Raw genomic sequence first — 25,834 nt, forward strand, 5'->3', positions numbered from 1 at the left:
CTAGTCCGGGGGAACATTGATGAGAAGGCCAACAGAGAGAAAAAGCCTTCCCCTGGAGCTGACGCCCTGAATTTGGACTTTTAGCCTACTTTGACTATGAGGAAATAAACTTATCTTCGTTAAAACCATCCACTTGTGGTATTTCTGTTACGGCAGCACTAGATAACTAAGACACCCGCTGAGCAGGTTCAACCCTGCTGGTGGGTTCAAACTGATGGCCTTTCAGTTAGCAGGCAAACACTTAACCATTGCACCACTAGGCACAATGCCTAGGGATCACAATACCATTAGGGGACCACAAAAAATATTTTCTTTTAAAATCAGAAGGAAAAAAATTTTTAGGTTAAAAATGTGTTATTGTATAATATTAATATACTATTCATCTTTATAGCAATGCAGTCATAAAATATAATGTTTAATTTTCTTTTTCTGAAAGAGGTCCACAAACGCAGCAGTGATAAGGGTCCATGAAAGTCATACTTTGGCTTAAACATGGACTGTCCTGGGCAAACTGAAATATATGGTCAGTCTAAGTATAGTCAATTACACTGGAAATTTGAGGTTAACTAGAGGGAATTACAATATAGGAGGCAATATTTACTTTAATATCATTGTCTAATATTTTAATATATTTGTTCTTTTTAACAGCCTTTATTGAGGTAACTTATGTACAACAAATTCACCGGTTTTAAGTGTATAGCTAGATGAGTTTAGCAAAGTTATACAGTAGTGTAAACCCCATGACAATAAAGATAGAGGGATCAGCAAACTTTTTCTGCAAAAGGCCAGATAGTAAACATTTTAAGCTTTGTTGGCCATAGATCTTGCTGCAACTACTCAGACTCTGCCATTGTGCTAAAGCAGTCACAGAACATAAACAAATGGGTGTGGCTGTTTCCATAAAACTATTTACAAAGACAGGCAGCAGGATGGATTTGGTCCACAGGCCATAGTTTGTTTGTAAACTTGATATAGAACATTTCCATCACTACAAAAATTTCCCTCCTCCCTTTTAGTTGATCTCCTCTTCCCATCCCCAAGAAACCACTGATTGGTCATTATAGTTTCATCTTCTCTCTAATTTGATATAAATGAATCATACATTATATAGTCTTTGCATTGAGATTCATTCATGTTGTTTTATTTATCAGTAGTTCATTCCTTTTAATTGCTGATATACTGTAATTTGTTCATCCATTCACCAGCTGATGTACACTTAGGGTGTCTCCAGTTTTGGACTATTATGAATAATGCTGCCATGAATATCCATGTAAAAACTGTTGTATGGTGAAATTTCCATTTCTCTTTGGTAAATACCTAGCAGTGGGATTGTTGGGACGTATGGCGGGGTGTATGTTTAACTTTATGAGAAACTGCCAAACTGTTTCCCAAAGTGACTATAACTTATTTGCATCCGACCAGCAATGTATGAGTTCCAGTTGCTCCAGATCTTAACATCTGTTATCAGTCTTCTAAATTTTAGACATTCTGTGGGTGTGAAGTGGTTTTAATTTGCATTTCCCTGATGACTAGTGATGTTCAGCATCTTTTCACATGCTTATGCTTATTCACTATTCATATAACTTCAATTGTGAAGTGTTCAAACTTTTGGCTCTTTTTTAAATTGTGTTGTTTCCTTCTAATTGAGTTTCAGAAGTTTTTTTATGTATTCTGGATAAAAGTCTTTTGGCAGTATGTTTAGCAAATCATTTTTCCCAGTTTGTGGCTTGTCTTTTCATTTTCTTAACATCCATCCTTCTATGAGCAAAAGTTTTAAATTTCGATGAAGTCCAGTTTATCAATTTTCTGTTTTATGATTCATGCTTTTTTGGTCCTAAGGAATCTTTACCTAACCTATGGTCACAAAGATTTTTTTCTCTTTTCCTTCAGAAGTTTTCTCTCTTATGTTTAAGTCTGCAATTCATTTCAAGTTAATTTTTGTGTATAATGTGAAGAGTCATGGTTCCTTTCTTTTTTTTTCCATACACATATCCAATAGTTCCACGATCATTTGTTGAAAAGGTCAGGAGGGGATACTTTTTAAATTTTACGCATTCTGTGACAGTCCTGATTGTCCAAAGGAAAATAATAAAAAATTGAAAGCCTTCACAAGGAATCCCAGCATGTCTACGCTCCTAGCATTGCTCCTCTTTTCTTCAAAACACAAAAGTAAGAATCACTGACCCTTTAGAACCTTATTACTCAGTGTGGTTCCTGGGCCAACAATATTGACTTTTTATGTTAGAAATGCAGAATCTCAGGTCCCATACCAGAACTACTAAATCAGAATAAGTATTTTTAACAAGATGCCCCATGTGCCCATTAAAATTTAGGCACTGCTTCAGAGGAATTACATCTTCTAGCCACAGGGTAGTAAATTTCCCAAAGGCTGAGGTATAATCAATCCAGGATAACACAAAGGGCTGTATAAAGCAAAACCAAACGTGTTGCCATCAGAGTCGATTCTGGCTCATAGCAACCCTATACAACAGAGTAGAACTGCCCCATAGTGTTTCCAAAGAGTGGCAGGTGGATTCAAACTGCCAACCTTTTCGTTACCAGCCATACTCTTAAACACTACACCACCAGAGCTCCTGAAGAGCTGTATAGGTATGGTAATATTGGTAGCGTGAACTTTGGCTAGACCTTAGCTGAACAATCTAAAGGTCCTCTTTGGCACTTCAAAGTCCACTCCCTCTCATATCTTATTACCATTGTGAGGTACAGAAATCCTTTATAAATTTGAGTCCACGCAACAAGTGACTATTGAATCAAGCACACATACATATCCCTAATGGACAAATGGTAATTCTCAGAGGCAATGCATTTTAAATCCATGTTGGCAACACTTCTAATTGCAGTTTTCTGAGAGAAACTCTTGCCCTATTATTATGCAGTGCAGTGTCAATTCTCTGTTTTTCGGTTTGCTTCAGACTCTACCCTCCTGATCCTTAACTTGAGACCCATTACAAACCTGTCATTTAAAGGTCAGTACTTAGATATGCCACGACTGGTAGAAAGTTTGAAATTATATGATTAAAAAAGTGTAAACTTAAGGCTTAATCAAATTCTTGAGCAAGGTGAACTGAAGAGCATTCTTTTGTAATCTCTAAATGAGGAAGAGAGGTAGTATGAGTGTTTATTTTCCACAGGTCAAATTTCTCAGGAGTGGAGGTGGGGGTTGCACTAACAGTTACATTTGCAAAGATATCATTATAGTACAATATAATTGTTATTGTGGAAATAAGTCCAAAGTTGAAGGGAGGGTGAATGAGGCCTAAATCTGTCTAAAAAAGTGGACAAAGTTTCTAAGGAAGAGATATGTATTCATCTGAGACCTGAGGCTCTTTAGAGAACCTAGTGTATTCACAAAATAGCAAGGAACTCAGTATAACTAGTTTAAGTTCCATGGGGAAGATGAGGTTAACCGCCTGGGGTCAGATCATGAAGGGTCCTGCTGGTAATGAGGAGCCCCGACAAATTCTTAGCAGAGGAGCACCATGATCATATTTTTGTGCTAGAAAAAAATGTTAATAGAATGGAGGCTGGATTGAAGTGGGAAATAACTAGAGGCTATTAGGTAGATATTGCAATAGTCCAAGGGAGATGACTCAGTAGAGAAATGGTGATTACTTAAGGGACTAAGATAGCGAGAGCAGAGATTAAAAAGGAAGGTAGACTTGAGAGATAATTAAAGAGGTAAGAATCAATAAAATTTGATATTATGATAAAGGCAGTGAAGGAAAAGTAATATAGGAGATTCAGCTGGATGCATTATCTGAAACAAAGAATGGAAATGGGCTAGGTTCTGGATGGGGTGGGGAGAGACATGGTGTCAATAATAAGGAATGGTAAACAGACAAATGAGACATATGTCCCAAAAGTGAATGCTGCTGCTTAAAAAGGCCTGACCTGAAGATATACATCTGGGAGTTCTTGGTGCACAGGACGCTGGAAGTTAAGTCCATGATGGGAAAGAGGGTGCTCAAGGGTACTGAGGAGTAACATTAAACAAAAGAAAATGGAGTATTGGGCAGGCTGAAAGGGCTCACAGAGGAAGTAAAATATTTTAAGTCCAGCCAGCATAATAGTTGCAGAACCAGGAGAAAGTGGTATTAGGGAGATCAAGTAGATTAGTGGTGCTCTTCTTCTATTTAAAATACCAGTAGTTTTTTTCCCCTCCCCCTCTAGAAGTTTTATGTACCTAAAGAGCAAGAACTACATCTTAAACTTCTTTGTACTTCCTTCAGTGCCTAATTCAGTAAACGGTACATAGTAAATGCTCAATAAACTATCATCAGTCTAAGTACTATCAAATAGTTGTATTTGTTGCTGATATCAACCTCAAATGTTAGCGGTTTACTCCTATCGTGCTATTTCTTCAAATAAGCTTTTAGAGATGTTACCTATCAGTTTACTTAATCCATTTTTATAATCTATATGTCCTACCTGTACCGGTTCTGGAATGAGTTCCAAAATTTACCTATTTATTGAGAGATCTGTAACACCCATGATGGTAGTGGGCTTTTCTTTTACTGCTTTTCTAAGAAACGATTAAATAAAAATAAAAGCAAACAAAGCTTAGCCCAATTTTCAGTAGTCGTTTGTAACTTAAATCCTTTTCAAAAGCAAGGTAAGGAAGCAGCCACATTTTTCTGACCACAATTAACCTTTAACAGTGTCGACGCGCATAAAGCTTTCATTTTATTTATGGTCTTGAAACGATCAGTTGGGGAATACGCATTCCCGCCAATGGAAGCCATTTCACTGCAAACAGATCGTAATAAGTCACAGAAGGCTAAAGGGAACTGTATATTCGCATGGGGTTTTGACGCCGGCCAGTACAGACTCTTCAAGTAACACCACCTTATCTAAGTCCAGTGTTTGACCCGTTCTATCAGAGTTTGTAAATTCGGGCTTCTGAGCTAAAAAAATACCAAATAAAAAACCAAAGCACTGGAATAATAAGTTCCTCTTCATGAAGCAACCCCTCCTTCCTGCTAAGCCGTAGAGTCTGAACCCTGGTCACCTTTCCTCTAACATACAATCACCAGCTCTCCGCTCCCACGTTTGGGGAACGCCCCTACTCTCGCGGGATCTCGCGCCTCGGAGTAAGCCAACGGGCGTGCGCTCCCCCTCGAACCCCCGCGGGAATAGAGCTCAGCTACAGAAGGTCCGGAAAGCCGGGAAATCGCGGGGCTTGGGGTGGGGGTGGGGGCGTGGTTAGCTCTTTGAGCGAGGAGGCGGGACCAGCTCTGAGGAGACGGGGCGAGCACCAGGCGAAAAGAGGGGCGGGGCTTCAAGGACCTGTTGATCGCAGGTGCCACTGCCCTGACTGGCCCCTGGGTATTGGGGCGTGTGCGCATGCTCCGAGCACAGGGTCTCGCTCTGGGCGGTGGAGGCTGGCCGTTTCTGCCTCAGTTCACGGGGAGCCTCGATTACGGTGGCAGCTGTTGGTGTCTCTGCCTGGTGTCGGCGTGAAGCAGAGCTGGGCCAGCGGGAGATAGCCCTGTGGGAGTGGAAGGCCCGTTTTTCTCTACCTGGATTGCACGCGCCTCACGCTAGGAGGGCACAGCTCAAGGTAAGTCTCCTAAACCTGTAACCACTGGAGGCCTGCCTGAGAGACCCTCGCTCCCTGCCCCAGATCTCGTCTCCCCTCACTGCCCCGCATCCTCCTCCACCTTCCACCCAACAGGGCGGACTCCAGGCTCCGGCGCCTGAGGTCACCAGCCTCTTGGCCGCGTCCGGCCCTGGCGGAGGTGCCTCTGGCTGGGCTGGAAGCGAGCGCGAGGCGGGAGGAGGTGCTGCACTTAACTGGGTCGTGGTTGTTTGAAGGCGGAGATGGGGCAGAATTTGGAGTCCTGATGGGTCACTTAGTGCTTTGGGGACACAAATATTATGCTGCCTTGGCGCCTGCTCCTTATTTTCCAAGACACTCTTTTCGAGCACACAGCTTTTTAAAGGGGTCGGGTTGGTTATGTTTCCCTCCTTAAAGAAGAGGGATGATTTGATTAGTGTGGATCTCTGGGCTGGTGGTTTCTGGGTGGTAGTAATGATGTTTCGTTCTGTTGCGCATAGGGTCGCTGTGGGTCGAAACTGACTCGACGGCACCTAACAACAACAACAGCAGTAATGATGTATGAAATTAATGTTTAGCTTCTAAACGGCGGCGTATGGGATATTCACCAAACTACTTTAAACATTGTTGGAGAACAGGAAGTACTTGCACAGGTGTAACTGGGAGGGTTTCCAAAGCCTGCAATCTGAGCATGTTCTGAGGTTTTGTTATCCCGCTACAAGGTTTTCTTTATCAATGCAAAGTCTGATTAATGCTTGGGAAATGCACTGCAAGCCTTTGTCAGACGGCACAGTTTTCCAAATGTTTGCTTATCTGGAAAAAAAAATGCATACAGAGTACATTTGTTACACAAGTAATTTTCAAAGCAATTTTTTGAGGTAGATTTAACAGTAAAAGTTCTCTGTGATTAGGGTCTTAATCGTTTTTAGTTTAAAGAAAAGCATTGCGAAGTTTCACTCTTTAAGAGGAGTAACAAGTGTTAACACAAAATTCTGATCGAAATGAACTTTTGGCTAAATTATACTTACTTGCCAGAAAGAGAAAGTGGAAAGGAAAAACAAAAAAAAAAGAAACAAAGTTTATTCTGCAGAAGTAGTGTATGATGTATCTGCCATTGTCATAAAACAATTCGGAATAATCTCATTGTAGGTAGGAATTAATTAGAATTTGAGAAACAAGATTGTTGCCTTTACTTTACATTTTAGAGACTTAAAATGAGCCCATTGAAACAATTTGGCCAGATTTAGGCTCACTGGTGCTAAACAATGAAAGTGATTTATTTAAATTTCTTCATAAATCAAACCCACTGGTAGTTAACCTATATTTTTTTCCTACAGTCTAAAAAATAACAAGAGCAGACCTTTTCATTACCCTATGAATTTTTTAAAAAGTATCTTTTTATAAATGTATGTGAATTGGATACAGTTCATAGAATTTGAAGCTAACAATCAATTCATTAATACTACTTTCTCTAAAAGATTCAAAACATAGTTTTTAAAAAGATAGCTGTTTTAGTAGGGGGGCCACACATTTCCACCTAGTTTATTTTTTTTCCCTTAAAAAAAGAAAAAGAAAAAATCACGGTACTCTTTAGGATTTCTGTACGTAGTTGGAGACCTGGTGGCACAGTGGTTAAGAGCTTGGCTGCTAACCAAAAGGTCAGCAGTTTGAATCCATCAGGTGCTCCTTGGAAACCCTGTGGGGCAGTTCTACACCATCCTACAGGGTGCTACGAATCGGGATCGACTCGACGGCAATGAGTTTGTGATTCAAGATCTTTTATATTGCTTAGTGTCAAATGAATGTATATTTTAGTAACTGTAGTATCAAGAATTTGAAACCATATGGTTTAGAAGTTTATTTTAGTAAGACAGTTTAAAAATGAAAAATTTGATCTGTTTTAAGGTGATACACACTTTTAAAAGCCAAAATCATACTTATTTTCCCTGCTGAAACTGTTTGGAACTTACTCACCTTCTGGGCTGGAGGGGACATTGCTTTACTCTACAACTTTCCAAAACTGTGTTTGAGCTCTTTAAACTGGTGGATAAACTATCCTACAAAGACATTTAGTTACGAAAGTACTTAACAGGTAATTGTTTTTTGGTAGTTTTAACTGTAAGATGTTTTTTAATCATAGAAAGCTAGGTAGCTTATATATTGCATCAAGAAGCATTTTGAACACATAGTCTTGATGTTTAGAGCCAAAAAGATTGTCAGTCTAGCCTACTCTTGCTCATGAGTGTTGGCTTGAGAGAGGAAGTGTGCTAATTTATGTCATTTTTGAAGAGCTAGCCAGAAATTTTCTACCACACGTCTTGTCAGTTTGTTCTACTGTGGTTGTGTGGTGCTGTGATGCTGGAAGCTGTTTCAGATATTTCAAATACCAGCAGGGTCACCCATGGTGGACAGGTTTTAGTGGAGTTTCCAGACTAAGATAGACTAGGAAAAAAGACCTGGCGATCTCCTTCTGAAAAAACTGGCCAGTGAAAACCTTGTGGCAGTGGAACATTGTCTGGTGTAGTGCCGGAAGATGAGCCCCTCATGTTGGAAGGCACTCAAAATACGACTAGCAAAGAGCTGCCTCCTCAAAGTAGAGTCAACCTTAAGGATGTGGGTGGAATAAAGTTTTTAGGACCTTCATTTGCTGATGTGGCATGACTCAAAATGAGAAGAAACAGCTGCAAACATCCATTAATAATCAGAACGTAGAATGTACAAAGTATGAATCTAGGAAAATTGGAAGTCATCAAAAATGAAATGGAACACATAAAGATTGATATCCTAGGCATTAGTGAGCTGAAATGGACAGGTATTGGCCATTTTGAATTGGACAATCATATGGTCTCCTATTCCAGGAATGGCAAATTGAAGAGAAATGGCATCACATTCATTGTCAAAAAGAAAATCTCAAGATCCATCCTGAAGTAAATGCTGTCAGTAGGATCATATCCATATGCCTACAAGGAACACCAGTTAATATGACTATTATTCAAATTTACGCACCAACCGCTAATGCTAAAGATGAAGAAATTGAAGACTTTTACCAACTTCTGCAGCCTGAAATCGATCAAACATGCCATCAAGATGCATTCATAATTACTGGTGATTGTAATGCAAAAGTTAGAAACGAAGAAGGATTGTTAGTTGGAGGCTGTGTCCTTGGTGATAGAAACAACACTGGAGATTGTAGAACAGAATTTTGCAAGACCAACGACTTCTTCATTGCAAATACCTCTTTTCAACAACATAAATGGTGACTCATGGACCTCCCCATATGGACTACAGAGGAATCAAATCAACTACATCTGTGGAAAAAGATGATGGAGAAGCTCAGTATCATCAGTTAGAACACAGCCAGGGGCTGACTGCAGAACAGACCATCAGTTGCTCTTATGCAAGTTCAAATTGAAGCTGAAAAAAATTAAAACAAGTCCATGAGAGCCAGAGTGTGACCTTGAGCATATCCCACCTGAATTTGGAGACTATCTCAAGAGTGACCGAAGACCAAATGAGTTGTGGAAGGACATCAAGGACATCGTACATGAAAAAAGCAAAAAGTCATTAAAAGACAGAAGAGAAAGGAAAGATCAAAATGGATGTCAGAAGAGACTCTGAAACTTGCTATTGAACATCGAGTAGCTAAAGCGAAAGGAAAAAATGATCATGTGAAAGAGCTGAACAGAAAATTTCAAAATTTCAAAGGGTGGCTCGAGAAGACAAAGTTTTGTAATGACATGTGCCAAGACCTGGAGTTAGAACACCAAAAGGGAAGAACACACTTGGCATTTCTCAAGATGAAAGAACTGAAGAAAAATTCAAGCCTGGAGTTGCAATATTGAATGATTCTATGTGCAAAATACTGAATGGCGCAGGAAGCATCAAAAGAAGACGGAAGGAATACACAGAGTAACTGTACCAAAAAGAATTGGTCAGTGTTCAGTCGTGAACTGATGGTACTGAAGAAATTCAGTCTGCACTGAAGGCATTGGCAAAAAACAAGCCTCCAGAAATTGACAGAATACCAACTGAGATGCTTCAACAAACAGATGCAGCGCTGGAGGTGCTCACTCATGTATGCCAGGAAATTTGGAAGACAGATACCTGTCCAACTGACTGGAAGAGATCCATATGTGTGCCCATTCGGAAGAAAGATGATCCAACGGAATGCAAAATTATCAAACAATATCATTAATATCACACATAAGTAAAATTTTGCTGAAGATCACTCAAAAACGGTTGCAGCAGTACTTTGACAGGGAACTGCCAGAATTTCAAGCTGGATTCAGAAGAGGAGATGAAATGAGGAATACCATTGCTGATGTCAGATGGATCTAGGCTGAAAGCAGAAAATACCAGAAAGTTGTTTACCTGTGTTTTATTGACTATGCAAAGGAATTTGACTGTGTGGATAGTAACAAATTATAGATAACATTCAGAAGAATGAGAGTTCCAGAACACCTAATTATGCTCATACAGAACCTGTATATAGACCAAGATGCAATTGTTCGAACAGAATGAGGGCATAGAATACTGTGTGGTTTTAAATCATGAAAGGTGTGATCAGGGTTGTATCCTTTCACCATACTTAGTCAGTCTGTATGCTTAATGGATAATCCAAGAAGCAGGACTATATGAAGAAGAATGGGGCTCAGGATTAGTGGAAGACTCATTAAATACCCATTACAATAGCTTAAATTTAAAAGACTAACAATAACAATTGTTGGTGAGGGGGTGGAGGAAATACAACTCTCATACATGACTAGTAGTAATTTAAAATTGTGTAGTCCCGTTGGTAAACACTTTGGCAGTATCTTATAAAGTTAAACATTCACTTACCATAGATCCCACTAATTCCACATATGTCCACAGAAACACTTCCATGTGAATGTTCATGGCTACCTTATTCATAATAACCCCACACCGGAAACAAGCCAAATACCTATCTACTAGTAAGTGGATAAACAAATTTTGGTATATCCATGTAATAGAATATTGCTCATTAATTAAAAAGTAATGCAGTACTGATTTCTGCAATAATACAGATGAAATTCAGAAGTATTACACTAAGTGAAAGAATCTAGACACAAATGATTATATGATTCTGTTTGTGTGAAATTCTAGAAAAGTTAACACTGTTGTGATAGAAAACAGATCAGTGGTTGCTTGGGGTTGGGTATATTAGTTTTCTATTGCATAACAAATTACCACACATTTAGCAGCCTAAAAAGTACCCATGTTATCTCACATTTATTAGGTTAGAAGTCAGTTGAGTTCTCTGCTTTGATGTCTCACAAGACCAAAGACAAAGTATTAGATGGGCTGGCTTCTTACCTGGAGATCCTAGAGAATAATCTGCTTTCAAGCTCATTCAGATTGATGGCAGAATTCATCACCTGGTGGTTGTAGGACTGAAGTCCCCATTTCCTTGCTGACTCTCATCTGGGACCTGTTCTCTGCTTCAAAAGACCACCCACTTTTCCTTTTCAGATATTCTTCAAAGCATCAATAGCACTTCGAGATACAGTAAAACTTGTGAAAGCCATGATCTGTGTAAGGCGGAAACCTGTCAGAGAAGGAAAATTCAAGTATTTTCCACTAATAGAGATAGAAAAGTGGTAAGACTACATCCTGTCAAAGGCAGAAAACTTGGGAAACTCAGAAAAACAAAGCAGTCCCGTCAAGTTCCAGCAGTCACAGGTTTCAGTGTATTATAACATGTGACCTCTTCTAGGAAGCCTTTTCTGCTTCCACACTGATCTGATGCTGTAACGTGCGTACCTCTGACTATTTGTCCACATATTTTGTTCTTTTTTCTTTGGACCCCAACTGCACAGGAAAGTATTTTAATTATTTCTGACACTGCTCAGTTGTCCAGCCTATGTTTTATTCCACATTTTGCTTATCTCTGCTATTAGTAATCCACATCTAAATTGCTAGTTTTTTCTAACTTCAAACAATGCATATTGCCTTCTTATGGGTTTGTGCCAAAGATCCTGTACCCTGGTGCAGAATTCTAGGCTTTAAGGTATGAATATTCTTAATTTTACTGAGTGGCACTAGATTTTTCTCCAGAATGACTACCTCATTTTTCAGTTCCACCGGTAGTGCCTGAAGGGTTCTGCTCTCCCTACATTGCAAACTCTTGATTTTATTATTGCCAGCTTGATGGGTATAAAGTGGTATTATGTTTTAACTTGCAACTTGCTTAAGTTGAAAATATCTCTCTATATTTGTTAGCCATTTGAGCTTCCCCTTCTTTGAATTGCCTACATGTAGTCTCTGCCTATCTTTCTATTGTATAATTTGTCTTTTCTTTTTTTTCTCCTAATCTGAAGGAGTTCCTTGTATATTCTAGATATTAATCAATTTCTCTGGGTTATAGTTATTGCAGTAACCTCATCCTATCCTGGACTTTTTTTGGGGGGGTGGGGGGTAGATATTGTCTTGATTATTATTGTAGTCCCTTGAGTTGGACTGGTTTATGTTCATTCTCTCGTTTTCTAATGTATTCAAAACTTTAAATTTTCCTTTAGTATTTTAGCAGCATCCTATAAATGTATTGTGTAGGGCTTTAATTGTCATTCAGATCAATGTATTTAATAATGTTTCCTATGTTTTTTTCTTTAACCAAAGGGTTATTTAGTTTGTTGTTACTTCTAATTCATATTAAAGAATAGTCTGTATGATGATAATTTTGGCGGGGATTTATTGAGGTTTCCTTTCAGCCTAGTGTACAGTTGATATTTGCATTTGTTCTAGGCTTGTTGTAAAAGAATGCAGTTTCTTTGGGGTACTGTCTCTTTTTATTTTTAATTTTCTGTATCTAAGCTTACGTTTTGGAGTGCTGGTGGCACAGTGGTTAAGAGCTGGGCTGCTAACCAAAAGGTCTGCAGTTCAAATTCATGAGCTGCTCCCTGGAAACACTATGGAGCCATTCTACTCTGTCCTATAGGGTCGCTATGAGTCAGAATCGACTTGACGGCAGTGGATTTTTTTTTTTTTTTAAGTTTATGTTTTACAGCTTCATATTCATTTTTAAATCAATTTTATCTGATCCTGAAATTGCTGTGTCAGATTTCTTGGTTTATGCTTGACTGGTATGTCTTTTTTGTTTTAATTTTTTATTTTGTGTGTGTATACACATACTGATACAACTTTATATAATGCATAGATATGATTAACAAACATACTATAGTTTTTTATTGCAGGCTTTTTTCCACTTTTATTTTCTATCTTAGCTGTCCATTCCCATTCCAACAACAAATGTATGTATTTTCCATGCGCAGATGATCATATAAAGCATATATCTTTTCACACTTAGATTGTTTTACCAAAATGGGATCATGTTAAGTTTCTGCATCATCTTGCCTTTGTCACTCAGAACCCCCTATTATGCAGTCATGTCCCTATTGATGGGCATTCACTTTGTTTCCTTTTTTTTACTACTAATACCTAATGTGTTTCAGTAAAACAGTACTTTTATTTCCATGGGATAAATTCTCAGGATTGGGATTTTGGGGTTGAATTCTGTTTGTTTTTTAATTTTAGTAGTAGTTTCCAGGTTGCTATAGTATTGCCAGAAGGGTATAATAGTATAATTACATTTATTTATTAATCAGCAATGAAGAACGTGCTTCTTGCTATACCTTCAGTTTGCTCTTTCGCATACACGGTTTTCCCTATTAACATTTTACATTAGTGCATTTGTTACAATTGATGAATGCATGTTAATATATTATGATCCATACAGACTATAATCCATAGTTTACATTAAATTCACTCTTCTTCTTGTACAGTTTTATGGGTTTTGACAAATGTATAATGCCATGTAGCCGCCATCATAGTATCAGACAGAATAGTTTTACTGCCCTAAAAATCCCGTGTTTCACTTATTAATCCCTCTACCCTTTCCCCCCTTCCCCACCTTCCCTCATCCTCCAACAGCCATTGATCTTTTTACTGTGTCTATATTTTGCCTTTTCCAGAATGTCATATAGTTGGAATCATACCGTGTATAGCTTTTTTCAGACTAGCTTCTTTCTCCTTAAATATATATTTAAGGTTTAAGTGGTATTCTTTAACAGTTCTTTTGGCTGCTTATCTATCTCTTCTTTTTCCTTTAATCAGGGTTGTGAAGCTTTTGTCTATTGTATTTGTATTAGTTTTAGATTTATTTGTTTTTATTCTGTTGTTGCCTGTTAATGGACTAGAATCACGTCCGTCCCCCGTTTAAAGTTTTGCAATTTTCATCTTGCTTCTCCTTCCTCACATCATGTTTGGATTTTTGAGTTATCCTGTTTGTCTGAGTTTTTCACTTTTTGATTTTGTGGAATTCATAGTCATTTCTAAAAGTATTTACTCGATATCCTTTTTTCCTCTCTGGGAAATCCTCTTAGATAGATATTGGCACTTCTAAATATTTCATCCATGTCTTTTAACTTTTAAAAAATATTTAAACTTTCCACCTATCTGTTTCTTCTTTAATGCTTTGTAAGAGACTGCCTTGCTCTAAACTTATTGCTTGCTTTTGAGGCCTTCCTATCTGTTCAATTCGCTAGTTAACCCATCCTTTGAATTTTTCAGTATTTTATATAGGGGTGTGTTTGTGTATGTGTACTCATTATCTTCAGTTGATGGATATTTATTAGATTTATTTTAAATTCGTGTTCCCTTTGGTCTTTTAATTCTGCTTCTTATGGTATAGATTGTTTCAGGTTGTTGCCCTTCTCTCATCTTGCTTGTACTCTGCCGGCGTCTGGTTATTTTTTTCCAGGGAATACAAAGTTATAAGCCAGTTATATTTACCTAGGGAGAAGGGTGAAAGACTAGCCTCTAATTTGTGTCTTTATAAGATTTCAGAGAATAGAAGTGGGGGTTGAGGGGCTTGATTTGGGGTGATGCAATCTGAGGGTTGGTTCCAAAAAGAAAGTTCCTGTTGCCCTGCCCAGGGGCATGCTTTTCTTCGGATCTTGCTGTACTCTGTTTTATTTGTGGCATGTGGGTGAGGACAGAACACATAGGTGCCTTCCTGGTCACCTGTTCTTGTTACCACTCCCCAAACCTACCCAAACCATCTGGGCTCCAGTGCTTTCTTGATGTTATAATCTCCTTCACCCTCCATGTGGTGCTCCGTTGGTATCAGAGCTTTCCTGTCTGATCGTGTTGTTTGGGTCAGGGCAATGTGAGGAACGGAAAGGGGCACAACTAGAAAGATCTTTCCCAGTGTGTAACACTTGATCCCTTCCATCTCTTGGCTGCCGTTTCCCTCCTGCTTTTAGAAGCCAGTCACTTTTGGCATTCCCATATTTTCTCCGTTTCTCCCTTTTGCTTCTGTGTAATCTCCAGAGTTGGGTTGGAAGGAGGGAGCCGGGAGCACATACTAGTTTGACATCTTGTGCAGGAATAGAAGCCACAATATTTTATAACTATCTGTGTCTGTTGTTAGTTGCCGTTGAGTTGATTCTGACTCATGGTGACCCCGTGTCTACAGAGTAGAACTGCTCTATAGAGGTTTCAAGGCTGTGACCTATTGGAAGCAGATCGCCAGGCCTGTCTTCTGAGGTATCTCTAGGTGGGTTTAAACCACCAACCTTTCAGCTAGTAGTTGAGTGCTTAACCATTTGCACCACCCAGGGACTCCTTTAATTGTGTCTGTACGCCTCATCAAACTAAGCTCCTCAAGGGCAGGTATTGTCTCGTATACCTTCACACAGTTCTTGATACAGACTTGGTGCCTCATAAAAGGATTCTTCCATTAAAAGAAAAGAAAAGAATTTACTACCAATTCAGAGCTCTCTTAATGATGTAAAACATTACTAAATTTATTTAAAAAAAAAATTTTTTTTTTTCTATGAAAGGTTTCAGGATCATTTAGATCACTTTAAACCAAAAACCCATTGTCATCAAGTAAATTCCTATGGTGACGCTATAGGACGGAGTAGAACTGCCCCATAGGGTTTCTAAGGAAGCAGCTTGTGGATTTGGACAGCCAGTCTCTTAACCACTGTGCCACCAGGGCTGTACTTTAGAGAAGGTTAAAAGAAGACAACTAACATAATATGTTATTGTCATTAGGTGCCATTGAGTTGGTTCCAACTCATAGCAACCTCATGTACAACAGAACAGAATGAAACACTGCCCGCTCCTGTGCTGTCTTAGTCCTCTAATGCTACTGTAACAGAAATACCACAAGTGGATGGCTTTAACAAAGAAAAGTTTATTTTCTTACAGTCTAGTAGGCTAGAGGTCCAAATTCAGAGTGTCATCTCCAGGGGAAGGCTTTCTCTCTCTGTTGGCTCTGGAGGAAGGTCCTTCTCATCAATCTTCCCCTGGACTAGGAGCTTTTCCATGCAGGAACCCTGGGTCCAAAGGATGCACTCTGTTCCCGGTGCTGCTTTCTTAGTGGTTTAGGTCCCCATGTCTCCTGCTCGCTTCTCTTTTTTATATCGCAAAAGAGATTGGCTCAAGACACTGTCTAATCTTGTAGGCCTCATCCATATAACTGCTGCTAATCCATCTCATTAACATAGTGATAGGATTTACAACACATAGGGAAATCACATCAGATGACAAAATAGTAGACAGTCTACAATACGGGGAATCATGACCTAGTCAAGTTGACAGGTATTTTTGGTGGACACAATTCAATCCGTGACGTGTGCCATCCTCACAGTCGTTGCTATGTTTGAGTCCATTGTTGCAGCCACTTTTGAATGCCTTCCAGCCTTAGGGGCTCATCTTCCACCACTACATCAGACTATGTTCTGCTGCTATTCATAAGGTTTTTACTGACCAATTTTTTAGAAATAGATTGCCAGGTCCTTCTTCCTCGTCTGTCTTAGTCTGGAAGCTTCACTGAAACCTGTCCACCATGGGTGACCCTGCTGGTATTTGAAATACTGGTGACGTATCTTCCAGCATCACAGCAACATGCAAGCCACCACAGTACAACAAACTGACAGATATGATACAGTGTTTTATAATTCTCAAAAACATTTAGTCTGTGTGCGATAAGCAGAGCTGTTATTGTTATATCCCCATTTTGTAAGTGAAGAAGCTGTGAATCAGAGATGACAAGAATTTGTTTAAGACCAAGCAGCTAATAAGTGATAAGGCTGGGCCTGAAAATGGTCTTCTGACTTCAGTTCTTTAGGTCTGAGGCTTATTCTTTGCTCCTTATTACCTCCATCTTAGTGGGTATTTGATCAATGATATTGAACTGACCTATGCCATTCTGCCTATCATCTTTTTGTGCCGTGAAAATGAAACTCCAGTGACTTGCCATTTATCCAGGGCTTGCTAATACCTACATGATCTGTCCCTTTTCCATCCTCTCTCTTAATCTTCTCTGTCCCTTGTTCACAGCTTTGCTCACATTTCTTCTGCCACACTAGGCTTCTGACTATTCCATCAACATACCAGGCATGCTCCAACCTCAGAATCTTTGAAGTTACTGTTCACTGTGCTTGGAATGCCTTTTGATGGCTTCTTAATCTCCTTCAAGTCTGTGTGCAAAGGTAACCTTCCTTGACTATCCTATTTAAAATTGCAAACCGTCCCACATGATACACACTTCAATCCCCCTTCCTTGCATTGTTTTTCTCCCAGCACTTAACACATAACCCTTCTAGTACACTATATAATTTACTATTCATTGTGTTATTGTTGGCCTTCTCTCACAATAATGTTTGTTCCAGTGCCTGGCACAGTACAAGGCTCAATAAGTGTTTGTCGAATGAGTGAAAGAAGGAAGGACATTCAATAGATTAAAAAAAAAAACTTTGTTAGTAATATTTGATTGTTTTTAATTAAGAAGTTTGACATTTAAAAATCTTTTAGCCAGGAGCGTGCATTCATGAATAAGATGGTAATTTACTTTATTTCACTAGGATTTATCAATTAAAGGTTTCTTCAGAGTTGTTACGTATATCAGTTTACATAAAATCAACTGACTTTCTTAGGAAAATGTTACGATTTTGTATGTAAGATAGATAATAAGAGAGTTCCTAAATATGTGTTTGTTTTAATATACAGAGCAATTTACATGTTGATTCCTGAAGTATAATTAATTTTAGTTTTTTGTAAAATATTTTTCTTATGAAGCCATCATTTGAACATTGAAAGTTTGAGGTAGGTAGTGATTGATGTTATATTGAAATTTTTATAAAATGTTAGTTGATGAAATATGTTTTAATTTTCATATTTTAGAACTTTATCAGCTATAATCCTTTTTTATGATTAGTTTTAATTCTGTATTCAGTATTTGTGTTCAAATAGTAAAGTAGGAATTTTCGTGATTAGTCTTTACTTTTATTTAAATATTTCTTTTTTTCTCTTGTAGATTTGCTTTGAGGTCACATTGATACGAAATATGGAGTCACCTTTGATAACTTCATCTGGGAAAGAGAGTCTTCTTTCTTATTAAAAAAATAAATAAATAAAAGTAAATAACTTGAGGATTCACGCTAAATGCCAGCTCTACATCTTTGGTATCATCTATTTTTAACCCATCAAGACAAATGCCTTTAAGGAAGATGATTTGACCATCAACATTATTCGTAACATTTTAAAAATCATTCATCTTAAACTGTACAGCTCTCTTATGAAATTTAACACGTATAAAAATCTGTAAGGCCTTGTTTAAGTTAGTGGGTTTTTTTAAGTTATCAGACTTTTAACATTTATATACCCTATTTTTACTTTAGAAAGTCCTCATAAAAATTTGTAGCATCAGGAAAGATATGGACTTGGAAACTTGTGTTATTGTAATAGACTGCACTGAACTTAAGTGGACAGTTCCATATATCATCCATTTTATCATCAGAAATATTACATAAGTATACAATTCAAAGCTTTAATGCAAACAAATTTGCTTGAAAATGGCATGGGTAAAATTCTTACGGAAACCTGGTGGCAATCTTGGAAAAGTTTATCAACCTGGGAGTATGCTATCTCTGGCCCCTACCAAAGGCTTATTAAATGAACCAGGACAAAACAGCTGCTTTCTTAATAGTGCTGTACAGGTGAGACCATAATTACTTGTTAAATTTTTAAAACTTTTTAAAATATCACTTTTAATGGTAGCAAAAATATTTTGGGTATTTTGGCTTCTGTAATAAGTGGAAATAATCTTTTCAACAGAAAGGTATGTTTCTGTGATACAAAAAAGGTTTTGATTTAAGGTGTTTGCATAGTAAATTAAGAATACATGTTTAAAATACCTAAATTCTAAGAAATACTATAGAGTATTTTGTGCAAGACAATTATCACTCAATTTTTAGGAATTTTTATTTAATTTTGAAGGCCTGTGAATAATGAGAAAAGCTACAATCCAGAAAATATAATCAGTAATGTTAAAATGTGTGCATGTATTATAAATACTTTAGGTATTTTATTTCTTCACTCTTTTGGCACCCCCTTATCAGTATCTGTTAATTTCTTGTTTATCTTTTACATTGGTTTGTGATTGCATGTTATACTATTTTATATATATATAAATACCTGTCCCAGTAGATGGATAACTTTAAAACATGCAGTTGGAATAGTTTTTCTGTGTAGTATTTACGTTAATTTAATTATATCTGTTCTTGGCTTTCAGAGAATACCTACGTGCATTTGCCAGATCGATGGCCCAAGTTAGGCCAAAAGTCTATGAGAACTTAAGAAAGATAATTGAATCATGCTAAGCTCACACGTAAAATTTTCACTTAATTATGAAGCATATTTAGGTCAAAAGTTTAGAATGACAACAATAGTAGAGTATGCATATGAAAAAAACTTTTCCTAACTTTTTATAATTCGACTTTCCAGGTCTCTGGAGCCCTAGTGGCACAGGGCTTAAGAGCTTGGCTGCTAACCAAAAGTCGCAGTTTGAAGCCACCAGCCACTCCTTGGAAACTTTGTGGGGCAGTTCTACTCTGTCCTATAGGGTTGTTATAAGTCCGAATCGACTTGATGGCAACAGGTTTTTTTTTTTTGGGGGGGGGGGAGTTTGTTCATGAGTATACATTATGTATTATTTTGAAGTTTATAATAAAAAATACAGCAGTTTCAAGGCTTTTTAAAAAATTTCACAAAAATTGTGATCACCCCATTACCACAGACATTCCTAAAATTTAAGTGTACTAAGTTATCATAGATTTGGTTTTTTTACTAGCTTGATTTAATTTTGTCTTTATCATAATATATTAGAGTTTGTAATTAGACTACAATATTGAATTATATAAATGGTAGAGGACTGAGATGAACTAATGTGCATTGGCTTCAAAATACATTTTCTGTTTTTTTTTTAATCTGAAAAAAAGTAAAAGGTTGCCATTGAGTCAATTCCTACTCATGTCAACCCTGTGTATGTCAGAGTAGAACTGTGCTCCATAGGATTTTCAATGACTGGTTTTTCAGAAGTAGTTCTATCATCAGGCCTTTCTTACAAGGTGTTTGTGTAGACTTAAACTTCCAACCTTTTGGTTAGCAGCCAAGTGTTATTAACCTTTTGCGTCACTTGGGGACTTCTCAACTAACCTACTCCCCCCCGCCCCTTTTTTCCCAAAAGAAATCCAGCCTAGAACCCCAACAGATAAAGTAAAAAGAAACAAGCTGCTTGCATTGAAATGAAAATGTGGAGTTTTTTAACCTTCTCAGTTCTCAAACTCACCCCAACCCCCCACTCCCTACTGTGGGCCTTAAGTCGCTTCTGTGGAATCATAATTTGGACACCAATGTTTTGATTAAGGTGAAGTTTAATCTATTTTGTTCCAGTCCCTTTTGAAATTCTTTTAACAATCAGGTACTAATCAACTTTTCTACCTTAGATAAATAGCCTTTCATATGTACAACATAGTTTTTGTTTAGCAATTCCAGATTTTGTAGAATCTTATATTGTTCTGACCGTTGACTATACTAGAGATGAGGAAGATCTGAAATATTAGAATTTTTTTCTGTTGACCCTAGAATATATCTAAAATAATTTATTTAAAATAAATCACTTTTCACGTATTTTCTTACTTTTGTTCTCTTTCTTCCCTGAAAACAGAGTAGAGAGAGAAATACTGGTTAATTGAAGTTGAGCTTATGACTTTTCCAAGTTAGTTCACTTGGTAAACGTACACATCTAGAACATGTTGATGGTTCAGACATCTGACCCAGACCTATATTCTCAATTGCCCTTTACCTGGGACAGATGTCAAACTTGAAAGTTCTTTAACCTACCAAGGGAAAGAGAAGCAATTGGTATTAGAAAAGCATTGAGTCTAACTTACCTTGACCATTAATAACAGTCACTGTTCTGTCCTGGCTCAAAGATCCCTCTGGCATTCAGTGCTGTCTGAAATGCAGGAAAATCTCTCTTATATGGTACTGGATATGGGGAAATGTTGTGCATAAAAAGACCTAAAATTAAACACTTCATCAGCCTATGAAGAAAAGGGCTTCCATCATTTCAGATCTTTCCATGTGGTACCAGCTCTTTTTTTCACTTTTATATTTTTCTCTTTCTGTCCTTTTCTGTATCTCTGTTTTTGCTTTCCTCAATCTTACATATTCTTCCCCTTTGTAAAATTTTAGTTTACCGGTACCCAAAATACTGTATGTAGTTTGGGGAGATGCAAAGCATTTTATAACAGAAATTCTGAGAAAGGGAACCTACATGGTAAAGAAAATGAAGTGTCCCTGTAATAATTTCTTTAAAAATGAACATTCCGCGGACCTTTAGCAAGAAGATTGTTTATATTTATCTACGTAGTTATAATTTCTGGTGCTCTTTATTCCTTTATTGCAGGTTTCCGTTTGATGTCATTTTCTTTCTGCTTAAAGGACTTAACATTCCTTGTAGTACAGGTCTGTTGGTGTTGGATAATTCTTTCAGTTTTTGATTGTCTGAAAAAAAATCTATTTCATTTTTGTTTTTGAAAGATATTTTCACAAAGAATTCTAGGTTGACAGTTCGTCTTTTTCAGTACTTTGAAGATTTTGCTCCACTGTCTTCTAGCTTGCATTATTTCTGATGAGAAATCTACTGTCATTCTTATCTTTGTTCCTCTGTATGTAATATGTGTGTGTGTGTGTTTTCCCCTCTACCTACTTTTAGAATTTTTCTCTTTATCACTGTTTTAAAGTAGTTTGATTATGATGTGATTATGTTTTCTCCATGTTTCTTATGCTTCGGGTTTATTGAGCCTCTTGGAGCTGTGGGATTATAGTATAAATCTGATTTGGAAAAATTTTAACCAATATTTCTTCTACCTCTCCCTTCGTTTGGTAACTCCAATTACATATGTTTTTGGTTGCTTGAAGTTGTTTCACAGCTCGTTGATTCCCTCTTCCTTTTCTTTTTCAGTCTTTTTTTCTCTTGGTGTTTCATTTTGTAGTTTCTATGGCTGTGTCTTCAAGTTTACTAATCTTTTCTTCTGCAGTGTTTCGTCCCATTCAGTGTACTTATCATCTCAAACATTGTAGTTTTCGCCTTTAGTAGTCTGATTTGTGTCTTTTTAAAATTTCTTTCTTGTCTAATTAACATGCTTAATATTTGCTCTAGCTTCTTGAACATACAAAATACAGTTCTGATTATTTTAATGTATATGTCTAGTCTATCATTTGTGTAAATTCTGGGTGATTTTCAGTGGATTGATTTTTTTCCTTCTTTCTCATTTTGTATTATATTTTCTTGTTTCTTTGCGTAAATGGTAATTCTTTATTGGATTTAAGTCATTGTAAATTTTACCTTGTTGGCTGATGGAATTTTTATATTCCTAAAAGTATTCTTGAGCTTTGTTTTGGGATAGGGTTAATTTACTTGGAAAGAGTTTGATCATTTTGCATTTAAGCTTTCTTAGGCAGTACCAGAGCTGTGTTTGTTCTAGGCTTAATTTCTCCACTGCTGAGGCAAGACATTTCTTCTCTAATCAAAGCCCTATGAATTATGAAGTGTTCTACCTTGACTGTTGGGAATAGGCACTATCTCAGGCTGGTGTCAGTTCTGTACACTGTTCCCTATAATTCTTCTGGGTATTTCTTTCTCCAGCTTCACAAGCATGCACTCATCAGTACCTGATAGAATACTTACGAAGGACTCTCTGTAGATTTCTGGTTATTATTTCTCTCTGCAGCTCTCTCCTCTTCAGTACTGTGCCCTGAACTTTAGTTGCTTTGGCTTTTCTGCACTCCCAGTTCCATCTCCTCAACTAAGGGTATCTGCTGGCCTCTTCCTGGGTTCCCGTTTCCTGTTCCGTGGCCTGAAACTTTCTCCAGGCAGTAAGATGGGACACTTGTCTGGCCTGTTTCATTTGTTTCCCATCTCCCATGGATTACTATCTTTTGTTACCTGTGTACAGTGTCCTCTGAGCCATTTCAAATATTTTGACTGGTTTTTTAGTTATTTCAGACAGGGTAAATCTGATCCCTATTATTCCATCTTAGTTGAAAGTGAAAGTTGCTAAAGAATATTTATAAAGATGTTGTTGCTGTTAGGTGCCATCAAGTCAGTTTTGACTCATAGCGACCCCGGGTAATAGAGTAGAACTGCCCCGTAGAGTTTTTTAGGCTGTACTCTTTACGAGAGAGGATTTCCGATCTTTCTTCTGTGGACCCACTGGGTGGATTTGAACCAGGGCTTTGAACTGATTCCTTCCAGTTCGAACCCCTGCTGAGAATTTACATTTCCATCCCAGACATACGGAATCAGAATCTACATTTTAACAAAATCTCCAGATGATTCTTATGTTTAGTAAATTTTGAGAACCACTGCTCTACTGGTGGTTCTCAGAATTGGTCCCTAACCAGCATCATTAGCATTGTCTGGGAACTTATTAGAAATGCAAATTATCAGCAGGGCTTCAGACTGGAATGAACTGGTTCAAAGCCCTGGTTTGAACTGCCAAACTTTCCGTTAGCAGCCGAGTGGTTAAACATTGTGACACCAGGGCTCCTTTATTTATTCAGATAGAAAATACAAATTGTATCAAAATGTTAGATAGATAAATTGAAAAGGGAAATGTTAGGGTTTATTTGTAGTAGGAATTAAAATCAAGGAAGGAAATTGTTGCCGTCAGAAATGATCTTTGATTTCTAGCCAGAGGCAAAATAATTAGATGATTGTTCTGGATATCATATTGTTACCTTTATGTGCTTATTATTTTTTCAGTCTTTCTCTTGTTCTAGGTATCTGTTTTCTTTCTTTTTTTTTGTTGACTTCTACATTCTGACCTTCTTCTTCTAAGTAGGTCACTTGGATAGTTATTTTCAAACAACTTTGTTCATGTAGTCCCTAAAAGAATTTTTAAAAATGTCTAACCTTTCATACATTGTGTATGTTTGTATTTCTTTGCCACACAGTTTAAAATTTATATTTAAAGTTTTTCATCATACATTTAAATAGTTGCCAAAAACTTTCCCCAGTGTGTTTAAAGTAAAATTATTATGGAATCTAAATACCATAGTGATTTTTGTACCCACTATCATCTGTTTAAGGTCCCTGGATTATACAAATGGTTTGCACTTGACTACTAACCTGAAGGTTAGTGGTTCGAACCCACCCAGTGGCATGATGGAAGAAAGACCTGGTGACCGGCTTCCATAAACATTACATAGCCAATTATAGAGCTCTGTTCTACTCTGTAACAGATGGGGTTGCCATAAGTCAGAATCGACTTGACAGCAACGTGTTTTGGGTATCATCTATTTACAGAGAACATGAAAGAGCACTTAACATCTGGATATTTTTATATCATTTTTTTTATCCTGGAATTCATGATCCTATTTTACTTTCTTCACAGAATTTTATCCTTTGTTTTTATAGTTTGTGTCTATTATATTTTTATGCTTGTCACTTTTTATACTTCTCTGCAAAAATGTATATAAATTAGAAGTTATTTAAAATTGCCTATGACCGTAAGGCTCTAGGATCCTTGGTGGTACAGTAGTTAAGAGCTCGGCTGCTAACCAAAAGGTCGGCAGTTCAAATCCACCAGCCACTCCTTGGAAACCCTATGGGGCAGTTCTACTCTGTCCTGTAAGGATTGCTACGAGTCGGAATCTACTCGATGGCAGTGGGTTTGGTTTTGATTATAAGGCTCTAAGTCCTCATCTTTTTTTTCTTCTAGGTTGCATTATCGTTACAGTTATTATTGGATTAGCTGATCAAAACACAAAGTAACATGAGAATGGAAAGACTTTTGTTACTGCTGTGTCACTCAATTCTCTGAATTATTTCTGAATTACATGCCAAAAGCTCTGTGATCAAAAATTATTTGTTACGATTTACCAGCTGTCATTTTAATGGGATTCTTCTTTAGTCAAGCAAGGAATTACAAACCACCTAATATGTACAGTCATTTCACATTCTCAGTTTTAGGAGTATATAAAAAACTTATTAAATAACTACTGTGTTTATGTGCTGTCGAGTCGGTTCCAACTCATAGCAGCCCTATAGGACAGAGTAGAACTGCCCCATAGGGTTTCCAAGGAGCACCTGGTGGATTCGAACTGCCGACCTTTTGGCTAGCAGCCCAGCTTTTAACCATTCCACCACCAGGGCTCCAAAAATAACTATTACTTATATCTTACTTTGACCCTCGGAGGCACCTTGTTTAACCAGCTATGTACTTAGAAAATCTAAATCTTACTTATTTCATATGTGTTTACCAAGTTTTTTTTTTTTTTAAGTAATGTTTAGATGTTATCATATACTTTAAAAAATATTATTTGTTAAAAACTTAGAACTCACCAGAAGATAAACTAGATAATGGGTACTCCTGAAAATTAAACACTTATGGTCATTGAAAGACTTCACCAAAAGAGTAAAAAAGAGAACCTACAGACTGGGAAACAGTTTTCGCTGTGGCATATCCAACAAGGGTCTGATCTCTAAAATCTATAGAATACTTCAACAGCTCAACAGCAAAAAGACAAACAATCCAGTTTAAAAATGGGCAAAGGATATGAACAGACACTTCACCAAAGAAGACATGCAGGCAACTAACAGACACTTGAGGAAATCCTTGTGATCATTAGCCATTAGAGAAATGCAAATCAAAACTACAATGAGATACCATCTCACCCCGACATTACTGGCATGGATCAAAAAAATAGAAAATAACAAATATTGGAGAGGTCTTAGGGAGATTGGAACTCTTATGCACTGCTGGTGGGAATGTAAAATGATACAGTCTTGATGGAAAACCATGTGGCACGTCCTTAAAAAGCTAGAAATTGAAATACCATACGATCCAGCAATCCCACTCCTAGGAATATATCCTAGGG

General features: G+C 37.4%; 1 protein-coding gene across 1 annotated transcript in view; it reads left to right on the top strand.

Annotated features, from left to right (window-relative positions):
- The first annotated feature begins 5,357 nt into the window (after positions 1-5,357).
- The window catches only part of USP53 (ubiquitin specific peptidase 53), a 69,147-nt gene continuing 48,670 nt past the window's right edge, over positions 5,358-25,834 (top strand). The window contains exons 1-2 of the mRNA XM_004386807.3: positions 5,358-5,581; positions 17,922-18,603. Coding sequence (XP_004386864.2) covers positions 18,460-18,603 — 144 coding nt within the window. The 5' untranslated portion in view covers positions 5,358-5,581; positions 17,922-18,459. The remainder of the gene's footprint in view (positions 5,582-17,921; positions 18,604-25,834) is intronic.

This window comes from Trichechus manatus, unplaced genomic scaffold (genome assembly GCF_000243295.1).
Source record: "Trichechus manatus latirostris isolate Lorelei unplaced genomic scaffold, TriManLat1.0 scaffold00171, whole genome shotgun sequence".
NCBI classification, from domain to species: Eukaryota; Metazoa; Chordata; class Mammalia; order Sirenia; family Trichechidae; genus Trichechus; species Trichechus manatus.